The sequence below is a fragment of the Dipodomys spectabilis genome, unplaced genomic scaffold (genome assembly GCF_019054845.1).
Source record: "Dipodomys spectabilis isolate Male_0828 unplaced genomic scaffold, ASM1905484v1 ptg000003l, whole genome shotgun sequence".
In the NCBI taxonomy this organism is placed as follows: domain Eukaryota; kingdom Metazoa; phylum Chordata; class Mammalia; order Rodentia; family Heteromyidae; genus Dipodomys; species Dipodomys spectabilis.
In genome coordinates this window covers 11,673,706-11,701,568 of record NW_024870680.1, presented here as the reverse complement: position 1 = coordinate 11,701,568, position 27,863 = coordinate 11,673,706, and the positions used below count along the sequence as shown (strand labels likewise).

Genomic DNA, 27,863 nt, shown 5'->3' with positions numbered 1-27,863 from the left:
ATATGTACATAGATATTGACCTCTTCTGCTTGTCCTAGACATGTACTAGTTATTGCAGATAAGGGAAACCATGGGACCTACATAGATATCGACCTCTTCTGCTTGTCCTAGACGTATACTAGTTATTGCAGATAAGGGAAACCATGGGACCTATGTTTCTTTGGGCCTGGCTTACTTCACTTAATATAACTTTTTCCCAAGTCTTTTCATTTCCTAACAAATGAGGACAATGTCATTCTTTCTTATGGAGGCATAGAATTCCACTGTATATTTATATACATTTTCTTGATCCATTCATCTATTGAGGGGCATCTGGGTTGGTTCCATATCTTAGCTATGGAGAATAATGCGATAAACATAGTTGTGTTGGTAGCTTTAGTATGGCCTTGTTTGTAATCATTTGGGTAATGTCTAAAAGTAGGATTGCTGGGTCACAGGGGAGCTCTATGTGGAGTCTTTTGAGGAACCTCCATACTGTTTTCCAAAGTGGTTAAACAAGTTTACACTTCCACCAGCAATACAGTAGGGTTCCCGTTTGGCCTCCAGCATGTGACTAGATTTTTTTTTTTTTGGTCGGTTGTGGGGCTTGAACTCTGGGCTTGAGAACTGTCCCTGCGCTCTTCAGCTCAAGGCGAGCGCTCTACTGCTTGAGCCACAGCGCCACTTCCAGTTTTCTAGTGGTTTATTGCAGATAAGAGCTCACGGACTTTCCTGCACGGGCTGTCTTTGAACCTCGATCCTCAGATCTCAGCCTTCTGAGTAGCTAGGACTAGAGTTCTTGATTATAGCCATTCTAACTGGGGTGAGGTGGTATCTCAATGTTGTTTTGATTTGCATTTCTTTTATGGCTAGAGAAGTTGAGCATTTTTTCATGTGTCTATTGGCCATTCTTATTTCCTCTTCAGAGAAGTCTCTCTTTAATTAAGTCTTTAGTCCACTTATTTATTCAGGCAGTTGGTTACTTAATTTTTTAATATTTTATATAAAAATGCAAATAAAAGCTTGGTGCCAGTGGTTCACACCTGTAATCCTAGCTACTCAGGAGGCTGAGATCTGAGGATTGCAGTTCAAAGCCAGCCTAGGCAGGAAAGTCTGTGAAACTCTTATCTCCAATAAACCACCAGAAAACCATTAAGTGGCACTGTGGCTCAAGTAGTAGAGCGCTAGCCTTGAGCAAAAGAGCTCAGGGACAGCACTCAGGCCCTGAATTCAAGCCCCACAACTGGCTAAAACAAAAAAAGAAAATGCAAATATTTTGCTTTTCCAGTTGACCTAGCTTTGACATCACCAGGCCCTCATTTACAGACTGAAGTAATTAAGCAGAATGGAACGGTAACAGCCTTTTGACAGAGAAGTTGCTCTCCAATTGTTCTATGTCTATTATCTTCCTCTAGGCCACTCTTCCTTTACTTATCCTGCCTGCCTTCTTTAGGAATTTGTAATCATGAATGTGCAGAACAATGATAGAATACTATGCATGGAGAAAGTACAGGAGGCCATGGGAACACAGGGACTGTTCCATGCCCCTAGAGAACATGGGTGGGTTCTAGAATGAGGCAAGAACTAGACAAAAGGATCTACTAGAGAGACCAAAGAGCACATTCCAAATCTCTTCAATTCCAAAGGCCTAGAGAGGAGAGGGGGAATGACACAGAGCAAGTGGGATGCAGCATGAGGCTGGGCACAAAGAAGAGGTGGGCAGCCATCCAGAACAGGATGCTCTTTACCCTAGTGTCAGTAGTGACACACTTAAAGGGTCAGACGCAGGAGAATGGTGTGATCAGACCTGGGCTTTGGAAAAGTTGCTCTTGACAGCTATGTGAAACATAGACTGGAAAGAGCAAGATTGAAGCAAGGAGACCATAAAGAGGAGACAAATGTCACACTTGAGAGGCAATGGTGGCTGCCTAAGAAAACAGTAAGTACAACGAGCAGAAAACTGAGCCAAGAAACATTACAGAAGCAGAATCTAAAGGAGACAGGATGAGTTAGACATGGCAGCTTACATCTGTACTCCTAGCTATTCAGGAGGCTGAAATGTGAGGATCACAGTTCAAAGCCAGCCAAGACAGGAAAGCCCATGATACTTTATCTCCAATTAACCAGTAAAAGGCCAGAGCTGTAGTTCAAGAGTCAAGACGAGTAAAAAAGCTAAGAGACATCACCCCAGGCCCTGAGTTTAAGCTCCTGGACTGACATTGGAAAAAAAGACAAAATGGCTGTTTGTGTAAAGAATGCAGATAAACTCCAGTGCTCTCATGGCTAGTGTGTGCTAGACCACTTACTAGAACAGACCCTGGTTATGAAAACTGTACTACATTAGAAAGCAGGAGGCCTGGTTTATCACTAACCCCATCTCTGGGCTTACACCTCTTAGTGTCTCAGTGGAGGATTCCTCATGTTCCTTTCAATAATACAAAGTGTGGAAACAAATGTAGAAAAAAGTAAAACTTACCCTATTTTACAGAACGTTGAGAACAAGGAATTTAAAAGACAGCTTACCCCTCAGATGAGAAGTGAATTCCTCACCACAGACTTGTCAGGATTTGCTCCACCTCTGTTCAGATGCATCCAGCGTGGCAAATTCCATAGCTCTTAGTGCAGTCCACTAGATTTGTAACTTTGAAAATTTTATTCTAATACCAAGTCAAAACCTACCCCATAATATATATCCACCTCTTGTACTACATTTTGGGTTTTTGTTTTTTTTTTTTAATATATTTTGGGTTTTACCAAACAATGAAGTCTTGGCTTTGTCCCTGCAGAAAGACAAAATTGGGGATACGGTGCCGGTGGCTCACACCGGTAATCCTAGCTACTCAGGAAGCTGAGATCTGAGAATTGCATTTCAAAGCCATTCCGGGCAGGAAAGTCTGTGAGACTCTTATCTCCAATAAACCACCAGAAAATCAGAAGTGGTGCTTGTGGCTCAAATGGTAGAGCGCTAGCCTTGAGCTGAGGGACAGCACCCAGGCCCAGAGTTCAAGTCCCATGACAGACCAAAAAAAAAAAAATTTCCAGCTTATCCCCAGTTTTACTATCTCCAATTTTTTTTTTTTGTTGGTCATGAGTCTTGAACTCTGGGCCTGGGTGCTGTCCCTCAGCTCTTCAGCTCAAGGCAAGTGTTCTACCACTTGAGCCACAGACCACTTCTGGTTTTCTGGTGGTTAACTGGAGATAAGAGTCTCACTGGCTTTCCTGCCTGGGCTGGCTTTGAATGGCAATCCTCAGATCTTAGCCTCCTGAGTAGCTAGTATTACAGGCATGAGCCACCAGCGCCCGGCTGGAAGGATTTTTATAAAAAGAGTACAGAATCTGAACCGTGCATAGGTTATTCTTCCCTTAAGGGTTTCCACAGTTACAGCATCATGAGTTCAGTCAGTAGGCAAGAGTCTGCATTAATGCTCCAGGCTGTCAGCAATGGCCGTTAGGTCAGAGCTGGGTTGTGATTCAGCCTGCTTCCAGCTTCCTTTATCTCTAAGGCTGGCACCTTTTGAGCATCTTGTTGCCCTGACACATGAGAACACATTAATGACCCATCTTTGAGATGCATTAAACTGAGCATACTAGAAAGCTCTGTTCTTTAGAGATGATTTTTCTCCTTGTCCTCTACAGCAGTTATAACCTCTTGGAGACAAGACTGCCTGTCTGGGTTCAGGTATCATTTCTCTAGACTTTGTTATATTTTTCAAATGAAGACAATGATGTGCAGTTCATAGAGTGGTTGTGAGGACTAATTTAACTAATGTTATGGGCTTACACTGTCGTCACATAGTAAGCACATAAAATCAGAAGTTACAATCTGCTAGTATTTTTTTTTTAAGTTTTATTTTATTTGAGAACATACTGTACAGAGGGGTTACAATTACATGGGCAGGATAATGCACACATTTCTTACCAAGCATTGCAGCCTCCTCCTTTGTTTACCCTTCACCTCCCTTCCCAGCCTCCCCCCTCCCCCCCACCCAATCATACCCCGCCCCCCACACCGACATTGTAAAGCTGGTTTTGACATGACATTTTGTACTTCTCATTGTTGCAACAGGTCCACCTGAATCCTTAAACTGCTAGTATTTTTAAAAGCTCTCTAAATACCAAATATGATCAAGAATGGCTGCAAATTCAGATTCTAAAAAGCACTGTTTAATCCTTCCCATTCAATAATCCTTAACATATAACCTCTATTTTATAGATGGGGAAACTGAGGCACAGAGAGCTGATGCCGGCTATTATCTTTATCTGCTGTTATAACAATACCTGAAAAGAGGCAGTTTATAATGAACAGAAATTTATTTGGCTTGCAATTCCAGAGGCTCGGTAGTTCAAGATCATGGCTCTGCTGGCATTTGACAAGGATCTTCATTCTTTATCATTCTATGGCAGAAGGCAGAAGGGCAAGAAAGGGCAAGAGCAAGTACCAGAAAGAGCCAAAATTGCTTTTACACCAAATCTGTTGTGACAAGTAGCCCACTCTCCTGATAACTACATTAATCCATTCCTGGGGCCAGGCCCTCAGAATCTCTCCACCTCTTCTCAAGTCTTATCTCCTAACATTGTTGCATTGGGAATTAAATTTGACATATGAACTTTGGGAAGTATTCAAATCATTGTACTCATATACTTCCTCTGTGGTGGCTTTTGCTTCAATTCGAATGAATACAAGCCTCGTGACTTACTGTATAGTTTTCCCAGAGGTGATTTAATCTCAGCCTCATTCACCTTCTGTAAAGATTAAATGACAGGAGAGCACACGGTACAGCCTGCCACACAGTTCACCTCTGCAGCACTGTCATGGCTCCATCACACCTGCCCTTAACTCACGCACAGCTCCACACTTCAGATATGTAGCCACAAATGACTTTATTTTTCTCACTGGCTCCCTCCTTCCCATGACAGTGGGAAAATAGGATTCTTCTATATTACTTTAGTAAAGGGAGGAGGTTCTAACGATAATGGCAAACAAGATCAAGAATGTCCCTCAGGATAGAAATGATTCATTCTCAGGCTCTTCACTCAGTCCTTAACCCACCTGGGTTAGAGAAGAGACCTCTCAGCAAGGTAACGGCTGTCCAAGTTCCTGCAGGATCTTTCAGTGCTGAAAAAGTACAGCTATTAAGTCAGTTTTAAAGTTGCCCTTGCCAAACAGATGCTTGTCCTAAGAAACAAGATTGTGGCTCAAATAACCAGTTCTTTGGAAGTGGCTAGAAATGTTGATCTTTGTGTTTCACACCTTAGAACATACCTGTAAGCAAGCCTGTGCTACAAATGCTGAAACTTTAGCCACACACAATTTTTAAGGATCAGAATAATAAAACCATTGAGAATAATAAGAACAACTTGGTGTTTTTTTTCAGCTTTATTTCATGGGGAGGAGGTGTTGTAAAATTTAAAGTTTTGGTTTTCTAATAAAAAAATAATGTCCTGTGTGTGCTACCACGTTACTTATGGCTACACACCATTTCCAGGTGAAGTGCTCCAGGCTTCTAGCCCACCGTACCTAAGAAGGGCTTCTAGGCCAAGGTGCTTCTAGACTGCTTGTGAGTCAGCGCCTCGCAGGCTTCGGCATTATGTAAACCTTCACAGGCTTGCTGAAGGGAATGGTGCCTTCGATGCTGGTTTCCACCTGTGGTGACCCCTCACCACCCTCGATCCAGGGGGATTTTGGAATGCGAGCATTGGAGTTATAGGCCAGCAGCAGTCTCACTTCTACCTGGCATGGTTCTGAAACAAAAGACAAAAAAAAACATACCAAAACTGGGCAGCTGTTAGGAATTTACATAAAACAGCAAGTGAAAGCAGTATTAAAAATGGAAGCTACAGCCAAGCGCTGGTGGCTCATGCCTGTAATTCTAGCGACTCGGGAGGCTGAGATCAGAGGATAGCGGTTCAAAGCCAATGCAGGCAGAAAAGTCCATGAGACTCTTATCTCCAAGTAACACCAGAAAACCGTAAGTGGAGCTGTGGTTCAAGTAGTAGAGGGCTAACCTTGAGCTGAAGAGCTGATGGACAGCACCCAGGTCCAGAGTTCAAGCCCCATGACCAAAAAAAAAAAAAAGTTTTATAGCAGGGCACTGGTGGCTCATATCTATAATCTTAACTACTCAAAAGGCTGAGATCTGAGGATTGATTAAGTACATGGCTTCCCTTGTGAAGGAGAAAAGGATTTCAGCCAAACCTAAGAGCAGGTACAAAGGCCAAAATAGAATGAGCTTGGGATATCCTCACTATTTTAGTACAACTGAGACAAAAAGTTCAAGAGTTAAAGATAAGTCTCAGGCTAAGAAGTTCAGACAGCAGGAGCTAGTTAGAGGGCTCTAAATGATTGAGTAAAGGCTCCAGGGCTCTTCCACAGACCAGTTTTATTCCTGGTTATTTCCAGACATCTTCCTAGAAAACAGTTTATAAGAATGAAAGGCTAACCAGGCACTGGTGGCTCATGCCTGTAATACTAGCTACTCAGGAGGCTGAGATCTGAGGATTGCAATTCAAAGCCAGCCCAGGCAGGAGACTCTTATCTCCAATAAACCACTCAGAAAACCAGAAGTGACGCTGTGGCTCAAGTGGTAGAGTGCTAGCCTTCAGCTGAAGAGCTGAGGGACAGCGCCCAGGCCCACAGTTCAAGCCCCATGACTGACAAAAAAAAAAAAAAAAAGAAGAAGGCGGCGGCTAGGGCTGGGAATGTGGCTTAGTGGTAGAGTGCTTGCCTAGCATGCATGATGTCTGGGTTCAATTCCTCAGTACCACATACACACACAAAAAAAAAAAACAGAAGGAGTGCTGAGGCTTAACTAGTAGAGTGCTAGCCTTGAACAAAAGAAGCTCAGGGACAGTGCCTAGGCCCTGAGTTCAAGCCCTAGGACTGGCAAAAAAAAAAAAAAAAGAATGAAAGGCTAAGGCAGCTTTACCAATTCCAGCAATTCTAGCTATCAGCAGGAGCCTGAGCAGACTCACCTTCCCATTTAGCAGCCATGTGGCATGCACACCCCATATCACATGGCCTGAAAGCAGCATGAGTGTAGCTGTTGTCAAACTAGCACTGCTCTGACATCAGATTCAGAAGAACCTCCTACAGGGTGGACTCAGGGCAGGTACCAGCATCAGCTATCCCACCACACCCTCTTAGCCCATCCCACACAGCCACAGGTATGGAACTCACAGCACTTTCAGGAGGGCCAAATCTTGGAGGGAGGTGATGGAGTAATCAGATCTACAGGGTCATCTTACCTTCTCTAATCAGCCTTTGGTAAGAAGGCCAATACCATAGAACAGAGAGCACACAACAAAGACTCATCAACTGGAACAAATCATACAACCTTATTTATCAACCTTCTGGTTTATATTGTTTTTCCCACCTTAAAGATTGCTAAGCACCAGTGGCTCACATCTGTTATCCTAGCAAGGCAAGAGGCTGAGATCTGGAGGACCTCAGTTCAAGGCAGCCTTGGCAGAAAAGTTTGGTAGAATCCATCTCCAAAATAACCAGCAAAAAAATAAGGGGACACGTGGCTCAAGAGGTTGAGTGACAGCTAAGCTGACAAGATGAGTGAGTGTAAGGCCCTGAGTTCTAGTGAGTGAAAGGCCCTGTGTTTTCAAGTACTAGGGAAAAATAGATTAGGACAATGAGAAAGGTAAGATAATTTCCTCAGACTCATACAGAGGAAAGGAGAATGAAACCTGGCCTGTGTGACCCAGCTCTATATGCACCATCTAGCCTCTCAGAGGAACAAGAACAACCTTATCAGGAAGCTGCTGACAGTCTACATAAACTTCAGGCTCCACTTCTGGGTTAGGAGAAAGAGGTGAAAGTGCATTTCAAATGAGAAGACTTTTTACTTTCTTATTCCAGGCCAAAAAGGAATAAGTTGAGTGAAAAAAGGGACCTAAGAACCCGGCAGTCTGAGGGCTAGCTTAGTACCTTACTGGTCAGCTTATTTCTAAACTGTGAAATATAAACTGCCACTACACGGTCTAAAGATTAAATGAATTTTGATTACATAATCTTGTATACCAATTTTTTTGGTGTGTGGCAGTACTGGGGTTTGAACTCAAGGCCTTGAGCTCTCAACTTGGCTTTTTCACTCAAGGCTTGCTTTCTTTTTTCTTTTTTTTGTTGGTCATGGGGCTTGAACTCTGGGCTTGGGCGCCATCCCTGAGCTCTTCAGCTCAAGGCTAGCGCTCTACCACTTGAGCTCTACCACTTCCACTTTTCTAGTGGTTTATTAGAGATAAGAGTCTCACAGACTTTCCTGCCCAGGCTGGCTTTGAACCATGATCCTCAGATCTCAGCCTCCTGAGTAGCTAGGATTCAGGCATGAACCACCAACACCCTGCTTCAAGGCTTGCTTTCTACCACTTGAGTCACACCTTCATTTCCAGTGTTTTACAGGTTAAGTGGAGATAGGATTAATTGGGATTAAGGTTAATTGAGATAAGAATCTCATAGACTTTTTTGCTCAGTCTTTGAACTGTGATCTTCAGAACTCAGACTCCTGAGAGGTTAAGATTACAGGCATGAACCACTGGTGCCTAGTTTCTACTATATGTTAAGCAAATTGTGGATGTGGGAGGGAAGGGATGGTAGGGGAAAAACAAAGGAGGAGGCAACAATGCTTGATAGGAAATGTAATCATTACCTTGCTCATGTAACTGTAACTCCTCTACAGTATTTTTACAATAAAAAGTATATATGTAAAAAAAGAAACATAGGCTATAGAAGTAAAGGGGGGCAGGGGGAGGCTGGGAAGGGATGGGAAGGGGAAACAAAGGAGGAGGCTACAATGCTTGATAAGAAATGTACTCATTATCTTGCCCATGTAATTGTAACCCCTCTGTACAGTATTTTCACAATAAAAAAAAAATAAAAAAAGTAAAGACAGCATAATCTCTGCTCCAATGAAGCCTAAATTCTAATGAGAGAGAAGGTCAAGGAAACAAATAAAACATCTAACATGAACAAATGTGATGCAGAGAATTAAAATGGGAATTTGTAGTTGAGAATGTTGGAGGGGGTGGCACTGATCAAGATGCACTGTACACATAGAAGGACATGTTAAAAACCCCTGGGGTAACTATTTGAGGATAAAAAAAAAAAAACCTTTTTTTTTTTTTTTAGGATAAAACATTTTAAATGAGAGTAACTAACTGAAAAGCAAATTCTTGAGGACTGTGTCTCAAATGAGAATAGCCTGGCAATATGTAGCCCTCCTCCCTGCATAAAGAAAGACTTGTAGTGAACTAAAATGACTTAAGAAGAAACAGGGCCTACTAGAGAAAAATCTTGTGCTCAGAAGCAGACAGCTGAGATTTAACTCTAGTTTGGGGAATGACTGACTGTGTAAACAAGAAGGTGTCAATATCCTTTTCAAGATCTTTAAGCTCATATAAGGTTTAACATGCTTTGATTTCTTCCTGAGCCAGCTCCTCCCCAAACAATATTGCCCCACAGCAAGACTTTCTCTATAAAAAGGGTTCCTGAAGCAAAGATTTTAGAGGTTAGGGTATAGCTGAGTGGCAGACTTCTTGCCTAGCATGTGAGAAGCCCTGATTTAATCATGAGTTCATTCTCAAACACATACACTTTGGAGTAATAATTTACTCTCGTGGTATTAATGCCAAGGAGTGGAAAAACATACTAAGAATCAAAGTCATGAAATGAGATGCTGAAATTCTGGGTCAAAGAACTGCACTTCCTCCTTCTGAAAGCACCATAGATTCATCAGGACCCATCTAATACTCATAAGATAGGGAACATTTTTGATGGCATTAAATAGGTTTTGTTATTTTGGTACTGGTCCTGGAGTTTGAACTCAAGGCATGGGCACTGTCTCTGACATTTTTTGCTCAAGACTACTGCTCTACCACTTGGGCCACAATTCCACTTCTGGCTCTCCTGGTGGTTAATTTTAAGGGTCTCATGGACTTTTCTGCCCAGGCTAACTTTGAACCACCAGCCCTCAGATCTCAGCCTCCTGAGTAGCTAGTTACAGGAGTGAGCCATGGGTGCTTCCCTTGAGCAGTTCACAAAGAATTCCCGAAAGGGAATTTGACCTCACATGTTTATTGGCTTCATAACAAAAGTTGGAATTTAGGCATCATGATTTTATTGTCTTTATAACAAAAGTTGGAGCTAAGAACTAGATCACTGCCTCTTTCTCTTTTTATCTCCACCCAATTCAAAATGTTTGCATCTCATAATAGCTAGCATTCTCTCTTAGATCTGCAGTTGGGCTCAACACATTCAAGTCTCAGCACAATCTTCTTTGTAGTCTTAGGTTTTTTTCCAGAAAATTGGCTTAGTCTGACTGCCATAGCCACTCTGCTTTGGACATACAGAGAATCCTTGCCCTTTCTGTACCACGTTACTTTGTGAGGTTGGTGCTTACCACACTTCTTACAGAAAGTTCGGCGGGTTTTAAGAACATTAACCATGATGGCAGGAAGCCTGCAGCAGTGCCAAAAAGAAGTGCATTCCCTATTTTTAAAACCAAAGTTCATGGCAATGTACACTTTTTCTAGTAGAGTTCATGCTCCTAAACCAGCACCAGTGACTTAGGAAACACTACTGCCTGTAGGTTCTAAAGCCTAAGTCTCTAATTTTTCCAAAGACACTTTTAAGCTTAAAATATGTCTTTTGTACTTATGTTCTCTCAATTTATTCTTACAGATTAAAAAAAAAAAAAAAACATAACCTTACTCTCCTTTCACAAACTGCTCTGTTGCTTTGTGAACATCTACTTGTAAGGTCCGCTCCTGGATGGATAGTAGACTCCACCCTCTTCACAGCAAAGTCTCCCCCCAGTACCTGCGTTACCAAGGCAACTGGCACACCTGGAAGAGGTCACATCTGAATTTGATGTGGCCACACCTTTCTCCGCCCATACCCTAGATTAGTAAGGCCTAGCCCAGGCCCAGACACTCTCTCGGCTCTTTTCTAGCTCTTTCCTACTCTTCCCTTCTCTTCTCTTTCCCAGCTCTTTCTCTTTCCCAGCCCTTTATCCACCACGTGGAGGACCAAGATGGCCTAGTGCCAGCAGGAACGATGAATAAACCTACCCCTTACCTGAAAACCACGTGCGTGGTGTTGGTCTTACTCGTCTACCTCTTTTTAAAAACTTAACACTACTTACTTAACATTTTACTTGTTTCATGAGTATAAACAACTATGCATGTACGAAGAGACAGTGATTTTCAATTTTTTGTAAGAAATATGAAACTATAATTTCCAGAGGAATCTTCATTACAAATTTATAGTTTGAGAATTTTCTTCTTCATCCTCAAGATGGAGAAATAGACTCAAAGTTACTTGCTCAAGGGTACCCGACAAATCAGTGGCAGTTGGAAAAGGACCGTCAGTGGCCACCTGACATCGGTCTCATTACAACTTCCTGTATGACTTCTAATGGAATCTTGTTCCTCATCCAGCCAGCACAGCACAGTTATCCTCATGTGCCCAGTTTTAGCTTATGAACCCCTTAAAGACTCAAGTTTAATTTTTAGCATTCATGATTCAATTATGTTTTGTTTTTATTCAACTATAAAAAAAAAAAAGCTAAAAGTTATTGTGATCTCTAGGAAAATACTGTCCTGCCCACTCTGTTCTACCGGTTCTTTACCTGTCCAGGCAGTATGGGAAAGGTACACCTGAGTGATGAGTCGGTACCGGCCTGGGCCAGGATTCCGGAAGTCTGCTGGCTTGGGGTGGATCATCTGAGCCTGGCCATCAGGATACAAAACCTAAGAAGTAACAGAAATGAATAAATAACTAAAAGCAGAAGATAGATGAGCTAAGAAAATTGATGGTAGTGTCTAACGTGAACCTCCAAATCAGAGACTAAAGATGATATTTCATAAAAGACTACTTCTGGAGGGGACAGCAACAGTGTAGACACCCCAACACTCATCTCCCCAGCCCAGCACAAACAGTGTCCAGTGAACACTTTTTTCAACTGATGGTAAAACAGAATGTCTGGGCTGGGAAGGTGGCTCAGTTGGTAGAGTGCTTGCCTTGCATGCATGAGGCCCTGGGTTCGATTCCTCAGCACCACATAAGCAGAAAAAGCCAGAAGTGGTGCTGTGGCTCAAGTGGTAGAGCTATCACCTTGAGCTGAAGAGCTGAGGGACAGTGCCCACGCCCAGAGTTCAGGCTCCATGACCACCACCACCAACAACAAAAAAGTCTCATGTACTATGCTTGGTGTGGTTTTGAACTCTAATCTTCAGATCTCAATATCCTGATTAGCTAGGGTTTACAGGCATGAGCCACCTGCCTGTTTTATTTTTATTGTTGTTGTTTTGCCAGTCCTGGGGCTTTAACTCAGGGCCCAGGTACTGTGCTCAAGGTTAGAGCTCTACCACTTGAGCCACAGTGCCACTTCCAGCTTTTTCTGTTTATGTGGTACTGAGGAATCAAACCCAAGGCTTCACGCATGCTAGGCAAGCTCTCTTACCACTCTAAGACACATTCCCAGTCCCTTTCTTTGGTGGGGGGAAATGGGGTCTTGCTGTCTTAGACAGGCTAAAGTTCAGTGACTATTCACAGACATAGTCCCACTTGTGATGTTTACTATAGACAGCCCCAATCTCAGATCAAGCAATCCTCCCACTTCAGCTTCACAAGCAGCGAGCACATGCATCATACCTGGCTACCCTTCTTCCTTTATGCTGTTAGATAAAAAGTGCATATAACACAGTATAAAATGTTTGCATATGAAATGTCCCCCCGCAAAGCTCATATGTTGCTAGGAGATAGAAAGATGACCCATGTTCATGAATCAGAATATTGTGAAAATAGCTAGATTACTAAAATTGAGTTACAAAGTCAATGCAACCTCTGGCAAAATTTCAATGACATTCTTCACAAAATAGAAAAAAAATCCTATAATTCATTTGGAAACACAAAGACCAATTCTGAGCAAAAAAGAATAATGTTAGAAGTATCACAATCCGGGGCTGGGAAGTTGGCTCAGTGGTAGAGCGCTTGCCCTTGCATGCATGAGGCCCTGGGTTCGATTCCTCATCACCACATAAGCAGAAAAAAAAAGCCGGAAGTGGTGCTGTGGCTCAAGTGGTAGAGCGCTAGCCTTGAGCTGAAGAGCTGAGGGACAGCTCCCAGGCCCAGAGTTCAGGCCCCACAACTGGACCAAAAAAAAAAAGTATCACAATCCAACTTCAAATTATACTATAGAAAGGCGGGGTACAGCGGCTTAATACTTATATTCCCAGATTTTTGAGAAGTGGAAGTAGAAAGATTTAAGTTTAAGGATAGTTCAGGAAAAAAACTTCATAAAGAAAAAAAGACTTCATCTCAAGAAATAAGCCAGCCATGGTATCACAAGCCTTGATCTGAGGTATGTGAAAGAATACAGGTAAAAGAATTCCAATCCGAGGTTGGTGCCAGGCATAAGTGTGAAACCCTACCTTAAAAATAACTAAGGTGCTGGTGGCTCACACCTGTAATCCTAGCTTCTCGGGAGACTAAAATATGAGGATTATGATTAGAAGCCAGCCCAGATAGCAAAGTCTGTGAGACTCTTTTTTTTAATTGTGAAAATACTGTACAGAATGGTTACAATTACATGAAAAAAGGTAATGAGTACATTTCTTATCAAGCATTGTTGCCTCCTCCTTTGTATCACCTTCCCATCCCTTCCCATTTCCCACCCCTCCCATCTCCCCCCATTCCCTCCCCCCCAAAGCTGTAAAGTTCGTTTTTCTACATAATGACTTGTACATCTCGTTGTTGCAATGGGTCCACCTGTATCCCTATTTAAAATTTGTTTAGTTTGGTCTTGTTTTTGATCATTTGGATAAATGCCCAAAAGTGGGATTGCTGGGTCATAGGGGAGCTCTATGTGGAGTTTTTTGTTGTTGTTTTGACCCAAAATGTTAAGATTTTATTTACCAAGCTTTTTTTGTTGTACAGAAAGTAAAAATGCAGTTCTTTTGAGGAACCTCCATACTACTTTCCAAAGTGATTGAACAGGTTTACATTCCCACCAACAATGCAGTAAGGTTCCTTTCTGTGAGACTCTTACCTCCAATTAATTACCAAAATGTTGGAAGTGGTCCTTTGGCTCAAGAGGTAGAATGCCAGTCCTGAATAAAAAAAGCTAAGGGACAGTGCCCAGAACGTGAGTACTGAGTCCAAGTCACACACACATACACACACACACACACACACACACACACACACACACACACACACACACACTGAGGACATGGATCAAGTAGTAAAGCAACTGTCTAGCAAGTACAAAGCATTGAGTTCAAACACACACACACACATACACACACACACACAGGACATGGATCAAGTAGTAAAGCACCTGTCTAGCAAGTACAAAGCATTGAGTACACACACACACACACACACACGCACACACACACACACACACACACACACACACACACACACACACACACACACACACACGACATGGATCAAGTAGTAAAGCACCTGTCTAGCAAGTACAAAGCATTGAGTACATACACACACACACACACTGAGGACTTGGATCAAGTAGTAAAGCACCTGTCTAGCAAGTACAAAGCATTGAGTTCAAAGCCCTATACTACCAAAAAATTTTTACTACAGATCAAGCCCATTAAGACATAGCTATGCAATTTCCAACAAAGACACCCAAAACAAATATTGGAAAGAAAAACAGCCTCTTCAACTAATGGTGCTGGGAAAACTAGATATCCACATGTAGAGATTGAAGTTTGATCCCTATTTCTCATGTTGTGCAAAAGCAATTACAAAATAGATCAAAGTAGTTAATGTAAGACCTGAAGCTTTAGGCAATGCCTTCCTGAATGGGATTCAGAAGCTCAGGAAATGATAGCAAGAACTAACATGACAAATGGGATTGCATCAACTTTAAAGACTTCAACATAGCAGAGAAAACAATTACCTGAGTGAAGAAATAGCCCACAGAAAGAGAAATCTTTGCCAACTATTTAATAGATAAAAGATTAATGTAAGGTGTATATTATTTAGGTTTTATTAGGTAGCCGATGAAGAGACCACCACGTGCTATTCAGACAGGAAAAGAAGTTTATTTACCGAACTGCTGCCTCCAGTGTGCATGGTGGAGAGGCATGGCTGAAAAGGAAGAAGCAACCCACTCCTGAGCCAGGACTTATCTAAGCCAGGAACAGGAAGAGGTGTGGCCAGGTGGGGGTGGGGTGGGGAAAGGTATGGCCACACTGGATCCGGTTGTGACCTCAAGGTTAGATGGGAGGCATGTGACCAGAGTTAGCCCAGGATGTGACCTAGCAGGAGGGGAAGGTGAGTTACTTAGGTAGCAAATACTGGGCTGAAATTTAGCCAAGAGGTAGGAAGGTGTCCCTGTGCAGACCTTACAATTAATATCTAGAATATACAAAGAGCTACTAAGAAAGTTATACAACAAGACAAATAATCCAACCAATAAATGGGAAAATGAACTGAACAGTTCTCAAAAGAAGTACAAATGGCCTGGCGCTGGTGGCTCACACCTGTAATCCTAGTTACTCAGGAGACTGAGATCTGAGGATTGCAGTTCAAAGCCAGCCTGGGCAGTAAGTCTGTGAAACTCTTATCTCCAATAAACTCTCAGAAAGCCAGAAGTGGTGCTGTAGCTCAAATGGTAAAGTGATAGCCTTGAGCTAAAGAGCTAACAGTGACCTGGCCCGGAGTTCAAGCCCCACAACCAACAACAACAACAACAAAAAGTACAAATGGCTAATAAATACAGGAAAAAATGTTCAACATCTTTAGTCATCAGGGAAATTCAAATCAAAATTACAGTACATTAAAGGCTGAGGGTATGGCTCAAATAGTAAAGCAACTGGCTAGGAAATCCATGGCCTCTGAGTACAAAGCCCAGTACTACCAAAAAAAAAAAAAAAGAAATGCAATGAAGCTTGATGCCAGTGGGCTCATGCCTATAATCCTAGCTACTCAGGAAGCTGAGAACTGAGTGAATCCAGGCACTTTAAGTCCCTGTGAGATTTTTTGGTGGTGGTGGTGGTGGTGGTCGTGGGGCTTAAACTCTGGGCCTGGGCGGTGTCCCTCAGCTCTTCAGCTCAAGGTGAGCACTCTACCACTTGAACCACAGTGCCACTTCTGGTTTTCTAGTGGTTTATTGGAGATAAGAGTCTCATGGACTTTCCTGCCCGCCCAGGCTGGCTTTGAACTGTGATCCTCAGATCTCAGCCTTGTGAGTAGCTAGGATTACAGGCGCCCAGCTTCTGTGAGATTCTTATCTTCAATTAACCATTCAAAAACTGGCACAGGCTGGCTTTGAACTGCAAGCTTCAGATCTCAGCCTCCTGAGTAGCTGTGATTATGGATGTGAAATAATGGCACCAGACTTCATGTTTTGTTTTATAAGTAGAATCTAGATTTTAAATAAAAACAAAAAAGTTGAAGGCGAACTATCTTGAAAGAGAAGAAGAATCAGTTGGAGAAAGAATAGGACAAGAGAAAGTAATGAAGAACTAATATGATTAAAGTATATCATAAACATGTATGAAAATGTCATGATGGGGGCTGGGAAGGTGGCTCAGTGGTAGAGCGCTTGCCTTGCATGCCTGAGGCCCTGGGTTCGATTCCTCAGCACCACAGAAGCAAAAAGAAAAAAGCCGGAAGTGGCGCTGTGGCTCAAGTGGTAGAGCGCTAGCCTTGAGCTGAAGAGCTGAGGGACAGCGCCCAGGCCCAGAATTCAGGCCCCATGACCGGACCCAAAAAAAGAAAGAAAATGTCATGATGGAATCCATTAAGATGTACAAAAAAAAAAATGTGTGGAAGGTTTGGTTCCTGATGCAGTGTTCAAATGTTGGGGCCTGGGGAAAAAATTGGATCTTGAGGCTCTGACCTAACCAATGGAATAATGCATTAATAAGACTCATACTGGATTTTATTACTGGGAGGTGTTAAATACCAAGAGGCGGGCCTAGTTAGAGGAAGTAGTCAGTAGGGTGTGGCCTTATCTTCTGTTTCCCTCTCAGGGCTTCTTGGCTGTCAGAATAAGAGCAGCTTTGTTCTACCAGCACTCTTGTCATAATGCTTCAGGCACACCTCAGGCTCACAACAGAAGAACCAGCAGCCAGTCTTGGACTGTAACCTCTGTGAGCTGAAATAAGTCCTTCTCCAATAAATAGTTTTTCTCAAGTATTCTGGCATAGTGATAAAAATCAACTAATGCAAATTGTTCTCCTTACTCCACTCCAGGCTCTGTAGCCCAAACCTACTATATAGAAGGCCCAGCTTCCAAATCCTGTTTAAAGACAAGTACTTTGAGCATCATTTGTTAAAAAGGAGGGGCAGGAAAGGCTAAAGAAGAAGTTAGATGAGTTTGAGTTAGTTAGTTTGAGTTTGAGACCAGCCTGTCTTGAGACCCGCAAGACTGTCTCCAAAAAGGGCTCAGGGCGTGCTTCAAAAGAAAAGCACTGGATTCAAACCCCAGTACCAAATAATAATAAAAATTTAAAAATAATAATAATAGGAAAAAAAAAGGATAAAGGCAGCAGAGCCTCCCAGAATTCTCAACTTAACTGCGCTTGGTGAAAAGACTTACTTCTGAAATTGCTGCTGAAGCTTTCCTTTGTTCTTGTACCACTCCTAAGAGAGGGGCTTAAGTGGCACTGTGGCTCAAGTGGTAGAGCTCTAGCCTTGCCCAGAGTTCAAGCCCCACAACAGACAAAAAAAAAAAAAAATTAATATATATATTTTATATATATGTGCACATATATATGACCTAAATAGGTCAGAAAAGAAAGTGATCAACATAAATTATATTCTGAATTTCACAACAACTGAAAAATGCAACTCTTCTTATCACTAGGCATAACACAGATGCCTGAAACAGACTAACCGAAGTGTCATAGAGTTCCTGCAGAGTCTACTTTAAAAAACATGGCCATCATTCTCCAGCAAACACAATCTCCTCACAATCTTTGCAGCATGCTTCCTAGTAAGCAGTGACCAGAACAGGGGAGGTAGGCAGGGTGTAGGAGAGAACATTTTGAGTTATGCTACCTTCTATCTGCAGAAGCATCAAATAGGGCAGGGAGTGGAGGAACTTCACAGGGGACTGTTCAGCAGATGAACTGTGAATCACCTTTATGCTTAGTTGGTCAGGGAACTATTTCACACCACTGTGAAAGTGGCTCTTACTAGAACCACCATCAGCACACTAGAATCATGTACAAGCTCTGAAAAAGAATACTGGTACTGGTAAACCATGAAGATTCTGATTTAACTGCCATAGGCTAAGGCTTCTCATCAACACTTTTTGGTCTCTGGAGCTTTGAACTCAGGGCACAGACACTATTCTTGAGCTTTTTTACTCAAGGCTAGTGCTCTACCACTTGAACCACAGCTCCACCTCCAGCTTTTTGGTGGTTAATTGGAGATAACCATTTCTAGGACTTTCTTGCCTGGAGTGGCTTCAAATTGTGGTCCTCCTATCTCAGCCTCCTGAGTAGCTCGCATTAGAGGCATAAGCTCATCAGTATGTTAGAATGCTGAGGAGAAAAGAACTATTATGAAAAAAACAAAAACCCCACACACATTAGCACTTCATAGCAAGCTTTGATTACTTCTCTCTCTGAACTACAAAGGTGTGATTTGCATCTAGAACACCAGTCTGTTCTTCTACTGTCATAGATGACCAAAGGTACCATCTTCCAAACTTGATACATTTTACCTCTTCCAGGAAGCTTTCTCTGCCTGCTCCAGATTATATTTCTGTCTTGCAATTGTCCTTACTGCCAGTGCTCACATTCTACTTTTCCTCAAACCCTTTTGCCTAGAGGATCTCCTTTCCCTCTTTGCTTGTATTTATCCTTTCAGATCCTATCCATGCACCAGCAACCCCACCAAGTCTTCCTTTTCCTTGACCTCCACCACTCTTCACTTAGTCAAATCACTGACTTTCTACTTAATTGCCTTTTCATTTGTCTGTCTCCCAAATGAGTGTGTTAACCTCCAAACTTAAGAGTATGCACCAATGAATAAATATATGGTAGGATGTATAGAAGGATGAGTGGCAGATGAAGCTAAACTGTGGAGTTCAACTGACTACTGTCTCTTTTTTTAAAATATTTTAAATTAAAAAAATTAGCTTGGCACTGGTGGCTCATGCCTGTAATCCTAGCTACTCAGGAACCTGAGATCTAAGGATCATGGTTCAAAGACAGCCTGGGAAGGAAAGTCTATGAGACTCTTATCTCCAATTAACCACAAAAAAAAGCTGGAATTAGAGTTGTGGCTAAAGTGGAAGAATGCTAGCCTTGAGCACAAAAGTTAAGGGACAGCACCCAGGCACTGAGTTCAAGTCCCAGAACTGGTACGAAAAACAACTATTTTTTTAAATTGCCAGGTGGAGGTATTCATATCTATAATCCTAGCTACTTAGATTGCTGAGATCCAAGGATTGTGGTTTGAAACCAGCTGGGGCAGGAAAAGTCTGTGAGACTCTTATGTACAGCTAACCAGCAAAAAGCCAGAAGTGGAATGGTAGCTCAAATGGTAGAGGACCAGGCTTGAACACAAAAGCTAAGGGACAGTGTCCTGACCCTGATTTCAAGCCCCAAAACCAGCACCAAAAAAACGCAAACATACACACATACACACTTGTATATGTGTGTGTCTAGATATGTAAATACACATGCATGTAAATATATACAGTAGTTATACAAAGGACTTTCAATTCAACATATAAATTAATGAATACAATGCATTTGGGGGTGGGTATATGCTGGTATGAAGGCTTAAACTAAGGACTACATACTCTAGCTTGGCTTTTTCTGCTCAAGGTTGATGCTCTACAACTTGAGTTATACCTCCAGTTCCAGTTTTTGCTAGTTAACTGAAGATAGCTTCTCTATTTGTTTGCCCAACTGGCTTCAAAACAGGATCCTAAGATCTCAGCCAGGATCACAAGCATGAGCTACTGATGCCTACAATTAAGTACAATGTATCTTGATCAATGTCATTCTATTATTCTGCCCCCAGCTATCCCAACTCTACTAGTGTCACTATTGCAATGTTATGTCTCTAACATACCTGACTTGGAAAAAAAATACTTTCTAGGGATCACTTCTATCCTGAAAACTTATATGCCAGCTGACCTATCTACAGCCTGAAAAGGACTTCAATTAAAATCTGTATAATGGCTAGAGAAGTTGAGCATTTCTTTATGTGTCAATTGGCCATTCTTACTGCCTCTTCAGAGAAGCTTCTCTTTGAGTCTTTAGCCTACTTGTTAATTGGGCAGTTGTTTCTTTGAGGATTTGTTGTTGGGGTATTTAATTATATATATTTGGGGGGGGATGTCAGTCGTGGGGCCTGAACTCTGGGCCTGGGTACTGTTCCTTAGCTCTTCAGCTCAAGGCTAGTGCTCTACAACTTGAGCCACAACACCACTTCTGGCTTGTTCTGCTTATGTGGTGCTGAGGAATCAAACACAGTCATGCATGCAAGGCAAGCACTCTACCACTGAGCCACCTTCCCAGCCCTCTAAGTATATTTCAGATATGAGGCCCTTGTCTGTTGTACGGCTAGTGAAGATCTTCTTCCAATCTGTGGGCTTTCTATTGGTCTTACTAGCTATGTCCCTTGCCATGCAGAAGCTCTGCAGTTTCAGGCAATGCCATTGTCCAACCTTTCTTTGATTTGTTGTGTTTCTGGGTCTTTATTAAGAAAATTTCAGCCTGTGCCAAGGAGCCCTAGAGTTTCTCCTATTCCTTCCTGTAATGTTTTCAGAGTGTCTGCTTTTACTTCAAGGTCTTTGATCCATTTGGAGTTGATTCTGGTACAGGGTGATATATAAGGATCTAGCTTTAGTTTTCTACAGGTGTTTAACCAATTTTGCCAGCACTGTTTACTGAAAAGGCTGGCTGTCTTCCATTATATTATTTTTAGCTCCCTTATCAGCCTATAGGTTTGTGGGTTCATTTCTAGGTCTTCAGTTCTATTCTATTGGTCCTCGGGTCTGTTCTTGTGCCAGTACCAAGCTGTTTTGATTTACTATGGTTTTGAAGTTGAGTTTGAAATTTGTTATTGATATTCCTCTAGCACTGTTCTTTCTGATAAGGACTGTTCTCAGGGTCTTTCATTGTTCCATATGAATTTTTGGATTGCATCTTCTATTTCATTGAAGAATGAGGTTGTGATATTGATAGGTATCGCACTGAATTTGTGATAGCCTTTAGCAGTATTGCCATTTTAACGATGTTAATCCTCCCAATCCAGGAGCATGGGAGATTTTTCCATTTCCTTAGTTCTGCTTTAATTTCCTTTTTTAGGTTTTTAAAGTTTTCATCTATTGAGGTTCCACCTCACCCCAGTTAGAATGGCTATAATCAAGAAATTTACTAACAAAAGATGTTGGAGGTGATGTGGCCAAAAAGAAACACTACTGCATTGTTGGTGGGAGTGTAACTTGTTCAACCACTCTGGAAAGCAGTATGGAGGTTCCTCAAAAGATTCCACATAGAGTTCCCCTATGACCCAGCAATCCCACTTTTGGGCATTTACCCAAATGATCACAAACAAGGCCATACTAAAGCTACCAGCACAACTATGCTTATTGCAGTATTATTCACCATGGCTAAGATATGGAACCAACCCAGATGCCCCTCAGTAGATGAATGGATCGAGAAAATGTGATTATATATACATAATCGTATATATATTATATATAACATAAATATATAATCACATTATGTGTATATATATGTGTGTATGTGTATATATATATATATACATATATATACACACATGTATGTGTATATATATATAAATACATACACACACACACACACACACACACACACACACACACACACACACACACAGTGGAATTCTATGCCTCTATCAGAAAGAATGACACCACCCATTTGTTAGGAAATGGAAAGACTTCAAAAAAATTATATTAAGTGAAGTAAGCCAGACCCAAGGAAACATAGGTCCCATGGTTTCCCTTATTTGCAATAACTAGTATATGTCTAGGATAATCTTACCAGACAAGCAGAAAATGTCAAAAGCTCTGTACATATCACCATATAAGATGATGCTAAGTGAAATGAACCCCAAGATAGGGACACAAGAGGTTTTATCTTTATTGCTGTGTTTTTAATGTAATATGTGATTTCTATTGTTTCTTTTGTATGTTCTTCCCCCATGGTATAACCCGTTTTCACTGTATTTGATTCTGGTGCCCTGCATCTTGTATATACATTTTTCTAATTTGGGGAGGGGAAGGGAAATATGAAAATGTTGAAACAATAATACAGGTTGACCCATTGTAACAATGAGATGTACAAAACATTTTGTTGAAAAGGAACTTTACAACCTGGGGGGGGGGGGGGGGGGCTGGGGAGGTGGGGAGAGAAGGGATGGTGGGGAAAACCAAAGGAGGGGGTAACAATGCTCAAAAAGAAATGTACTAGGGGGGGTGGGAGGAGGATGGGATGGGAAGGGTAAACAAAGGAGGAGGCTACAATGCTTGATAAGAAATGTACTCATTATCTTGCCCATGTAATTGTAACCCCTCTGTACAGTTTTTTCACAATAAAAAAAAGAAAGGTACTCATTACCTTACTCATGTAACTGTAACCACTCTGTACAGTATCTTTACAATAAAAAAAATTAAAAAATTTGTATAATGGAAGATTTTTTTTTTCTGAGATGTGATCTTACTATGTTATCAAAATTGTTTTTGAACTACTGGTTTGGGATCCTCCCATTCTCAGCCTCCTGAATATGAAGAGAATAGGCACATGTCACCCTGTCTAGAATATATGTGGCACATGTGTGTGTGCACATGCACACAAGCATACACACATGCTGCTAGAAAAGAATTAAGTCTTAACTTCCCTTTACACAAAAGGAAAGGGACTGTCATTTAGTGAACTCTTACTCTGAGAAACTTAATTATATAATTTCAGGATCAATTACTCTGATATGTCAAGCATAGAATCTAAGGCTAGGGATTTTATCTACCTGATTCCATTCAGGTAGTACTAGTCAGTAGCAGAGCATGGAAGAGCTATAGAGGTTCATCTCTTCTCCTTTCCCAGTTTCAGTGCCTCAGACAGAACTTAGAGGGGCAATAACTTAAATGTTTCAACATAAGGGCAATCTAAAAACTCCACACAGACCCAAATGTAACACACCTGGACCTTTACAGTGCTCTGTGGATCCTGCACATGTTCCAAGGTTGCATCGACATCTAAAGCCACCACCAACCCTGATGTAAACCGCAAAGGGTTGTCTGACTCGCCTGCTGGCTCAATGATAGTGGCTGAGGCTTTGTGGATCTGCAAGCAAGAAGAAAATGCATTGATTCTAAATGCAGGTCAAGTTTGAGCAACAAAACATAATCTTTACCTTTCAGTCTTCTTATCTAATATATAATCATGTAGGAGCCAAGCAGAGGAAGAGCTGCTCCACCGATCAAGAAGCTCACCAAGGTAAGTGGTTCTCAGATTTATACTGAAAAGAAAGGTACAACATAGACTCTAACCTGCTCAGGAAGGGGGAGGTGCAGGAAAGTACTCTGCCTCAGCATGGTCTGCAGAATTTTGACCACTTCTGCAGGTTTGGATGTCATGAGTCGGGGCATAAGGTCCAGAAGTTTGTCCACAAAGCTGTCTTGCAAGTGGGGCAAATCAGCAATGAAACATCTGGAGGAATAAAAAGAAGTAATTGAGTATGTATTCATTCACAATGGATTGACCCCCTAGAAATATGACAAACCCTGATTTAGGAGGAGCTCCCAATACTTGAACCACAGTCTCACTTCTGGCTTTGTACAGGTTAACTGGAAGTAAGATTTTCATGAACCTTCCTGCCTGGACTGGTTTTGAACTGTGATCCTCTGATCTAAGTCTCATGAGTAGCTTGGATTACAAGTATGAGCCACTGGCACCCAAGAAGGACATAGAAAAAGTCAATTAGCTTATTCCCTGTCTAGATTTGACTCCACAACCCTTTGTCTCTGTAGAAGGTGGTAAGTTAACAAATCCTGCACTTAAGAAGCAATACCTGCACAGGACCTCAGAGGATAAATGAAGAAAGAATATGTAACTCTACTTAACAACAGACGAGGAACTTTGGCAACTAAGAGATGTCATCTTAAAAAAAAAAAAAAAACTCTTGAACCCAACTATATAAAAAAAATGTACTCTCAGGCTGGGAAGGTGGCTCAGTGGTAGAGTGCTTGCCTTGCATGCATGAGGCCCTGGGTTCGATTCCTCAGCACCACATAAGCAGAAAATGCTGGAAGTTGGCGCTGTGGCTCAAGTGGTAAAGCACTAGCCTTGAGATGAAGAGCTGAGACAGTGCCCACTCCTAGAGTTCAGGCCCCACGACCAACAACAAAAAAATGAACTCTCCTAATCTGAAAGAATTCTAAAATAAAAAATGAAGTATAAATGTATTTTACATGTCCACAGGAACCCTTTACTAAAGAGCATCACCTCCTGGTGAAGAATGATAATGCAACCTAGCCCTACAGGAAGCTATGAAAGAGTCATAAAAACCCCAGTTTTGTTAAAAATTAATGAGTGCAGGGACAGTGAAGTAGAAATTATGATTATCAGACTTAGTAAGTATTTTAAAATCCTGTACTCCCAACATAACACTGGTCTAGTTACTAGTTGCATTTACTTTCAGTTTATTTCATGAACTCTAAAGGAGTATTTTTCTTTTGTGTTGGAATCTGACATGATGTCAAGTTCATGGGCTCAAGTAATATTCCTGCCTCATCCTCCTAAGAGGTTGTGATTATAGGCATCTATGATGCCTGAATTGAGAAATACATTCATTTTACAGAATAAAAGTCACCTGAAGAATTAAAGACAGCCAGGTGCTGGTGGCTCATGACTGTAATCCTAGCTACTTAGGAGGCTGAGATCTGAGGATCATGGTTCAAAGCCAGCCTGGGCAGGAAAGTCCCTGCAACTTTTATCTCCAACAAACCACCAGAAAACTGGAAGTGGCGCTGTGTCTCAAGTAGTAGAGCCTTGAGCTGAAGAGCTGAGGGACAGAGCCCAGAGTTCAAGCCCCATGACTGGAGGGGGAGGAAAAAAATTAAAGACAAAGTTGAGCACTAGTTGTTCACACCTGTAACCCTAGCTACACAGGAGACTGGGATCTAAGGATCATGGTTCAAAACCAGCCCAAGCAAAGAAATCCTTGAGACTCTTAACTCAAGTGATACAATGTTAGCCTTGAGCCAAAAAGTTCAGGGACAAGGTTCAGGCCCTGTAGTTCAAGTACAGTGCTATACTTAAGCAAAAAGCTCAGGGACCAAAAAAAAAAAAAAGGGGGGGGAAATACTTTGTTGTTTACAGAGAAATAGGAAAGCATCTGAACAGCAATGAAAAGAAAAAAAGGTTGTAATTTTTTTCCATTGTGAAAGCATGAGTTTTCTTTATAACTTATCTTTTTTTTTTTTGCACCTAATTGAGTGGTGAAACCCAACAACTTCTGATGTTTTCATTATCTACTTGTGCATTTATTTTTGAAGTTCTAACTTCAAAGAAGTTTATACAGCACTAAAGAAAATACCAAATTAGGGCATACTGCCACAGATAGCTGCTTGGCTGCATAGACTAAATCAAATAATTTGGTTTGTGATCTTGGTGCCTATTACATTACTCTCTGCATAACCAAGGTTTAATAAGCCATAAGAATCATAAAATACTTACCTCTGAAAAAAGTCCACTTCCTGTAAAAACTTTTCACACATCTCAAATAAAGGATCAACTCTATAGAAAAGAAAACCAAAATAGTAAGCAACTTGTGAAATCTATGATCTAAGAAATGAGAGCCGGGTGCTGGTGGCTAACGCCTGTAATCCTAGCTTCTCAGGAGGCTGAGATCTGAGGATCTCGGTTCAAAGCCAGCCTGGGCAGGAAAGTCTGTGAGACTCCTATCTCCAATAAACCACTAGAAAACTGGAAGTGGCCCTGTGGCTTAAGCGGTAGAGTGCTCGCCTTGAGCTGAAGAGAGCAAGGACAGCGCCCAAGCCCAGAGTTCAAGCCCCATGACCAACCACAAAAAAAAAAAAAAGGTCCCCAAAACTTGAGCAAAACATTTGTCAAGATCCCAAACCATGATTAAACCACTGCATGCTCATTTGGTCCAAGAATCATTAAAAACTGGGACTGGAAATTTCTAGTACTTATATGAATTACTAAGTTGTATGTGTGTTGGTGTCTGTGTGTATCTGTATATAAATTGGAGCTAAGCACAGTGGCTAACACCCATAATCCAAGCTACAGGGAGGCAGAAATTGGGAGGATCACAGTTCAATGACAGCTTGGGCAAAAAGCTCATAGGATCCCATCTTCCAAAAGCTGGTCATGGTGGTGCATACCTGTCATCCCAGCTACACAAGAAACAAAAACAGGAGAATCATGGTCCAGGCCAACCCAGGTGAAAATACAAGATCCCATCACTTCAAAATATAACTAAAGTAAAATGGGCTTGAGAGTGGCTGAAAGTGATAAGAGTACCTGCCTACAAAGAACCTGGTTCAAACCCAAATACCACCACCAAAGAAACCCCCAACCACACACTTGGCACCAGACTCACTGTGATACCCGAGAGAGGTATCAGGATTAGATACCTCTGCAGGACTAGAACAGTCTCTATATGTATCTTACAGTATTTATTTGTGGGTTCATTTGCTTATTTCTATGATAGGGATTGAATGCAGGGCCTTCCACAGCCCTGTGTCTTACAGTTTTAACCCTGTTGCTAAAGCTGGTGTTCAAGGAAGTCCACCACGGGCAGAGATGAAGACCATACCAGCTTACCAGCTCAGGATGTCTAGATGTAATGTGGACATAGCCTCTAGGGTTCTCACAATGGATGTCCAGTTACAAGAATCACTGCACTCAATGAAGCTCACATCTATGGCATTTGCATCAGAAAATGATAGCTGCTTTATACTCTCTTCTAACTACTCTGGGATCATTTTTTTCTATAGCAGTATGGCCTAGTACTAAGGTGGGTACCATGAGGTTATCAGTAACAGAACTAGAAAGGAAGTCAAAGGTAAAGTCTTATGCAAAGGGCAAGTTTTGTCTTCTTTGCCCATTGACACATACTGTGCTCTTACTTTCTTGGATACTACAGCTTCATATACTTTACACTATTTAATTTAAGTGAAATTCTTTTGATCTCTGTGCTTTTAAGATTTTTTTCTTGTATATAATTTCTGCATGATACTTATTATTTTCATTATTATCTTATTCATTGGAGAAGTAAAGTTCTAGTCAAGACAAAAACTCTTTCCTGATATAAAAATTTGTAAGTATATAAGGTTCTCTTTTACTTTTTCTTTTTTTGGTCGGTCGTGGGGCTTAAACTCTGGGCCTGGGCACTGTCCCTCAGCTCTTCAAGCTCAAGAGTCTCACGGACTTTCCTGTCTGGGCTGGCTTTGAACCACAATCCTCAGATCTCAGCCTCCTGAGTTGCTAGGATTACAGGCGTGAGCTATCGGCACTGGGCCTCTTTTACTTTTTTGTGTGTGAAAATACTGTACAGAGGGGTTACAATTACATAGGCAAGATAATGAGTACATTTCTTATCAAGCATTGTAGCCTCCTCCTTTGTTCCCTTTCCCATCCCTTCCTATCCTCCCCCCCGCAACCCCCCCACCCAGCACCAAAGTTGTAAAGTTCATTTTTCTCACTCAGCTTTTTCATTCATAGCTAGCTCTCCACCACTTGAGCTCATATCTCCAGTTCTGGCTTTTTGCCATAAGTAAAAGCATACACAAACTTTTTTTTTTGGTTAGTCATGGGGCTTGAACTCAGTGCCTGGGTGCTGTCTCTGAGCTCTGTTTGCTCAAGGCTAA

The 27,863-nt window shown here is 41.7% G+C and overlaps 1 protein-coding gene and 1 long non-coding RNA gene across 3 annotated transcripts in view; one reads left to right on the top strand and one right to left on the bottom strand.

Moving 5' to 3' along the window:
- Positions 1 to 3,994: 3,994 nt before the first annotated feature.
- Positions 3,995 to 27,863, bottom strand: part of Ints4 (integrator complex subunit 4) — a 123,448-nt gene continuing 99,579 nt past the window's right edge. For both annotated transcript variants that reach the window (XM_042688822.1, XM_042688828.1), the window contains exons 19-23: positions 25,705 to 25,764; positions 23,517 to 23,676; positions 23,167 to 23,310; positions 11,613 to 11,733; positions 3,995 to 5,721 (exon numbers count right to left, since the gene is read on the bottom strand). In XM_042688822.1, coding sequence (XP_042544756.1) covers positions 5,543 to 5,721; positions 11,613 to 11,733; positions 23,167 to 23,310; positions 23,517 to 23,676; positions 25,705 to 25,764 — 664 coding nt within the window. In that variant the 3' untranslated portion in view covers positions 3,995 to 5,542. The remainder of the gene's footprint in view (positions 5,722 to 11,612; positions 11,734 to 23,166; positions 23,311 to 23,516; positions 23,677 to 25,704; positions 25,765 to 27,863) is intronic.
- LOC122115394 lies at positions 10,155 to 17,091 on the top strand. Its single transcript, XR_006148760.1, has 4 exons — positions 10,155 to 10,271; positions 13,320 to 13,324; positions 16,946 to 16,950; positions 17,079 to 17,091. It is a non-coding gene; the product is annotated as an uncharacterized LOC122115394 (long non-coding RNA).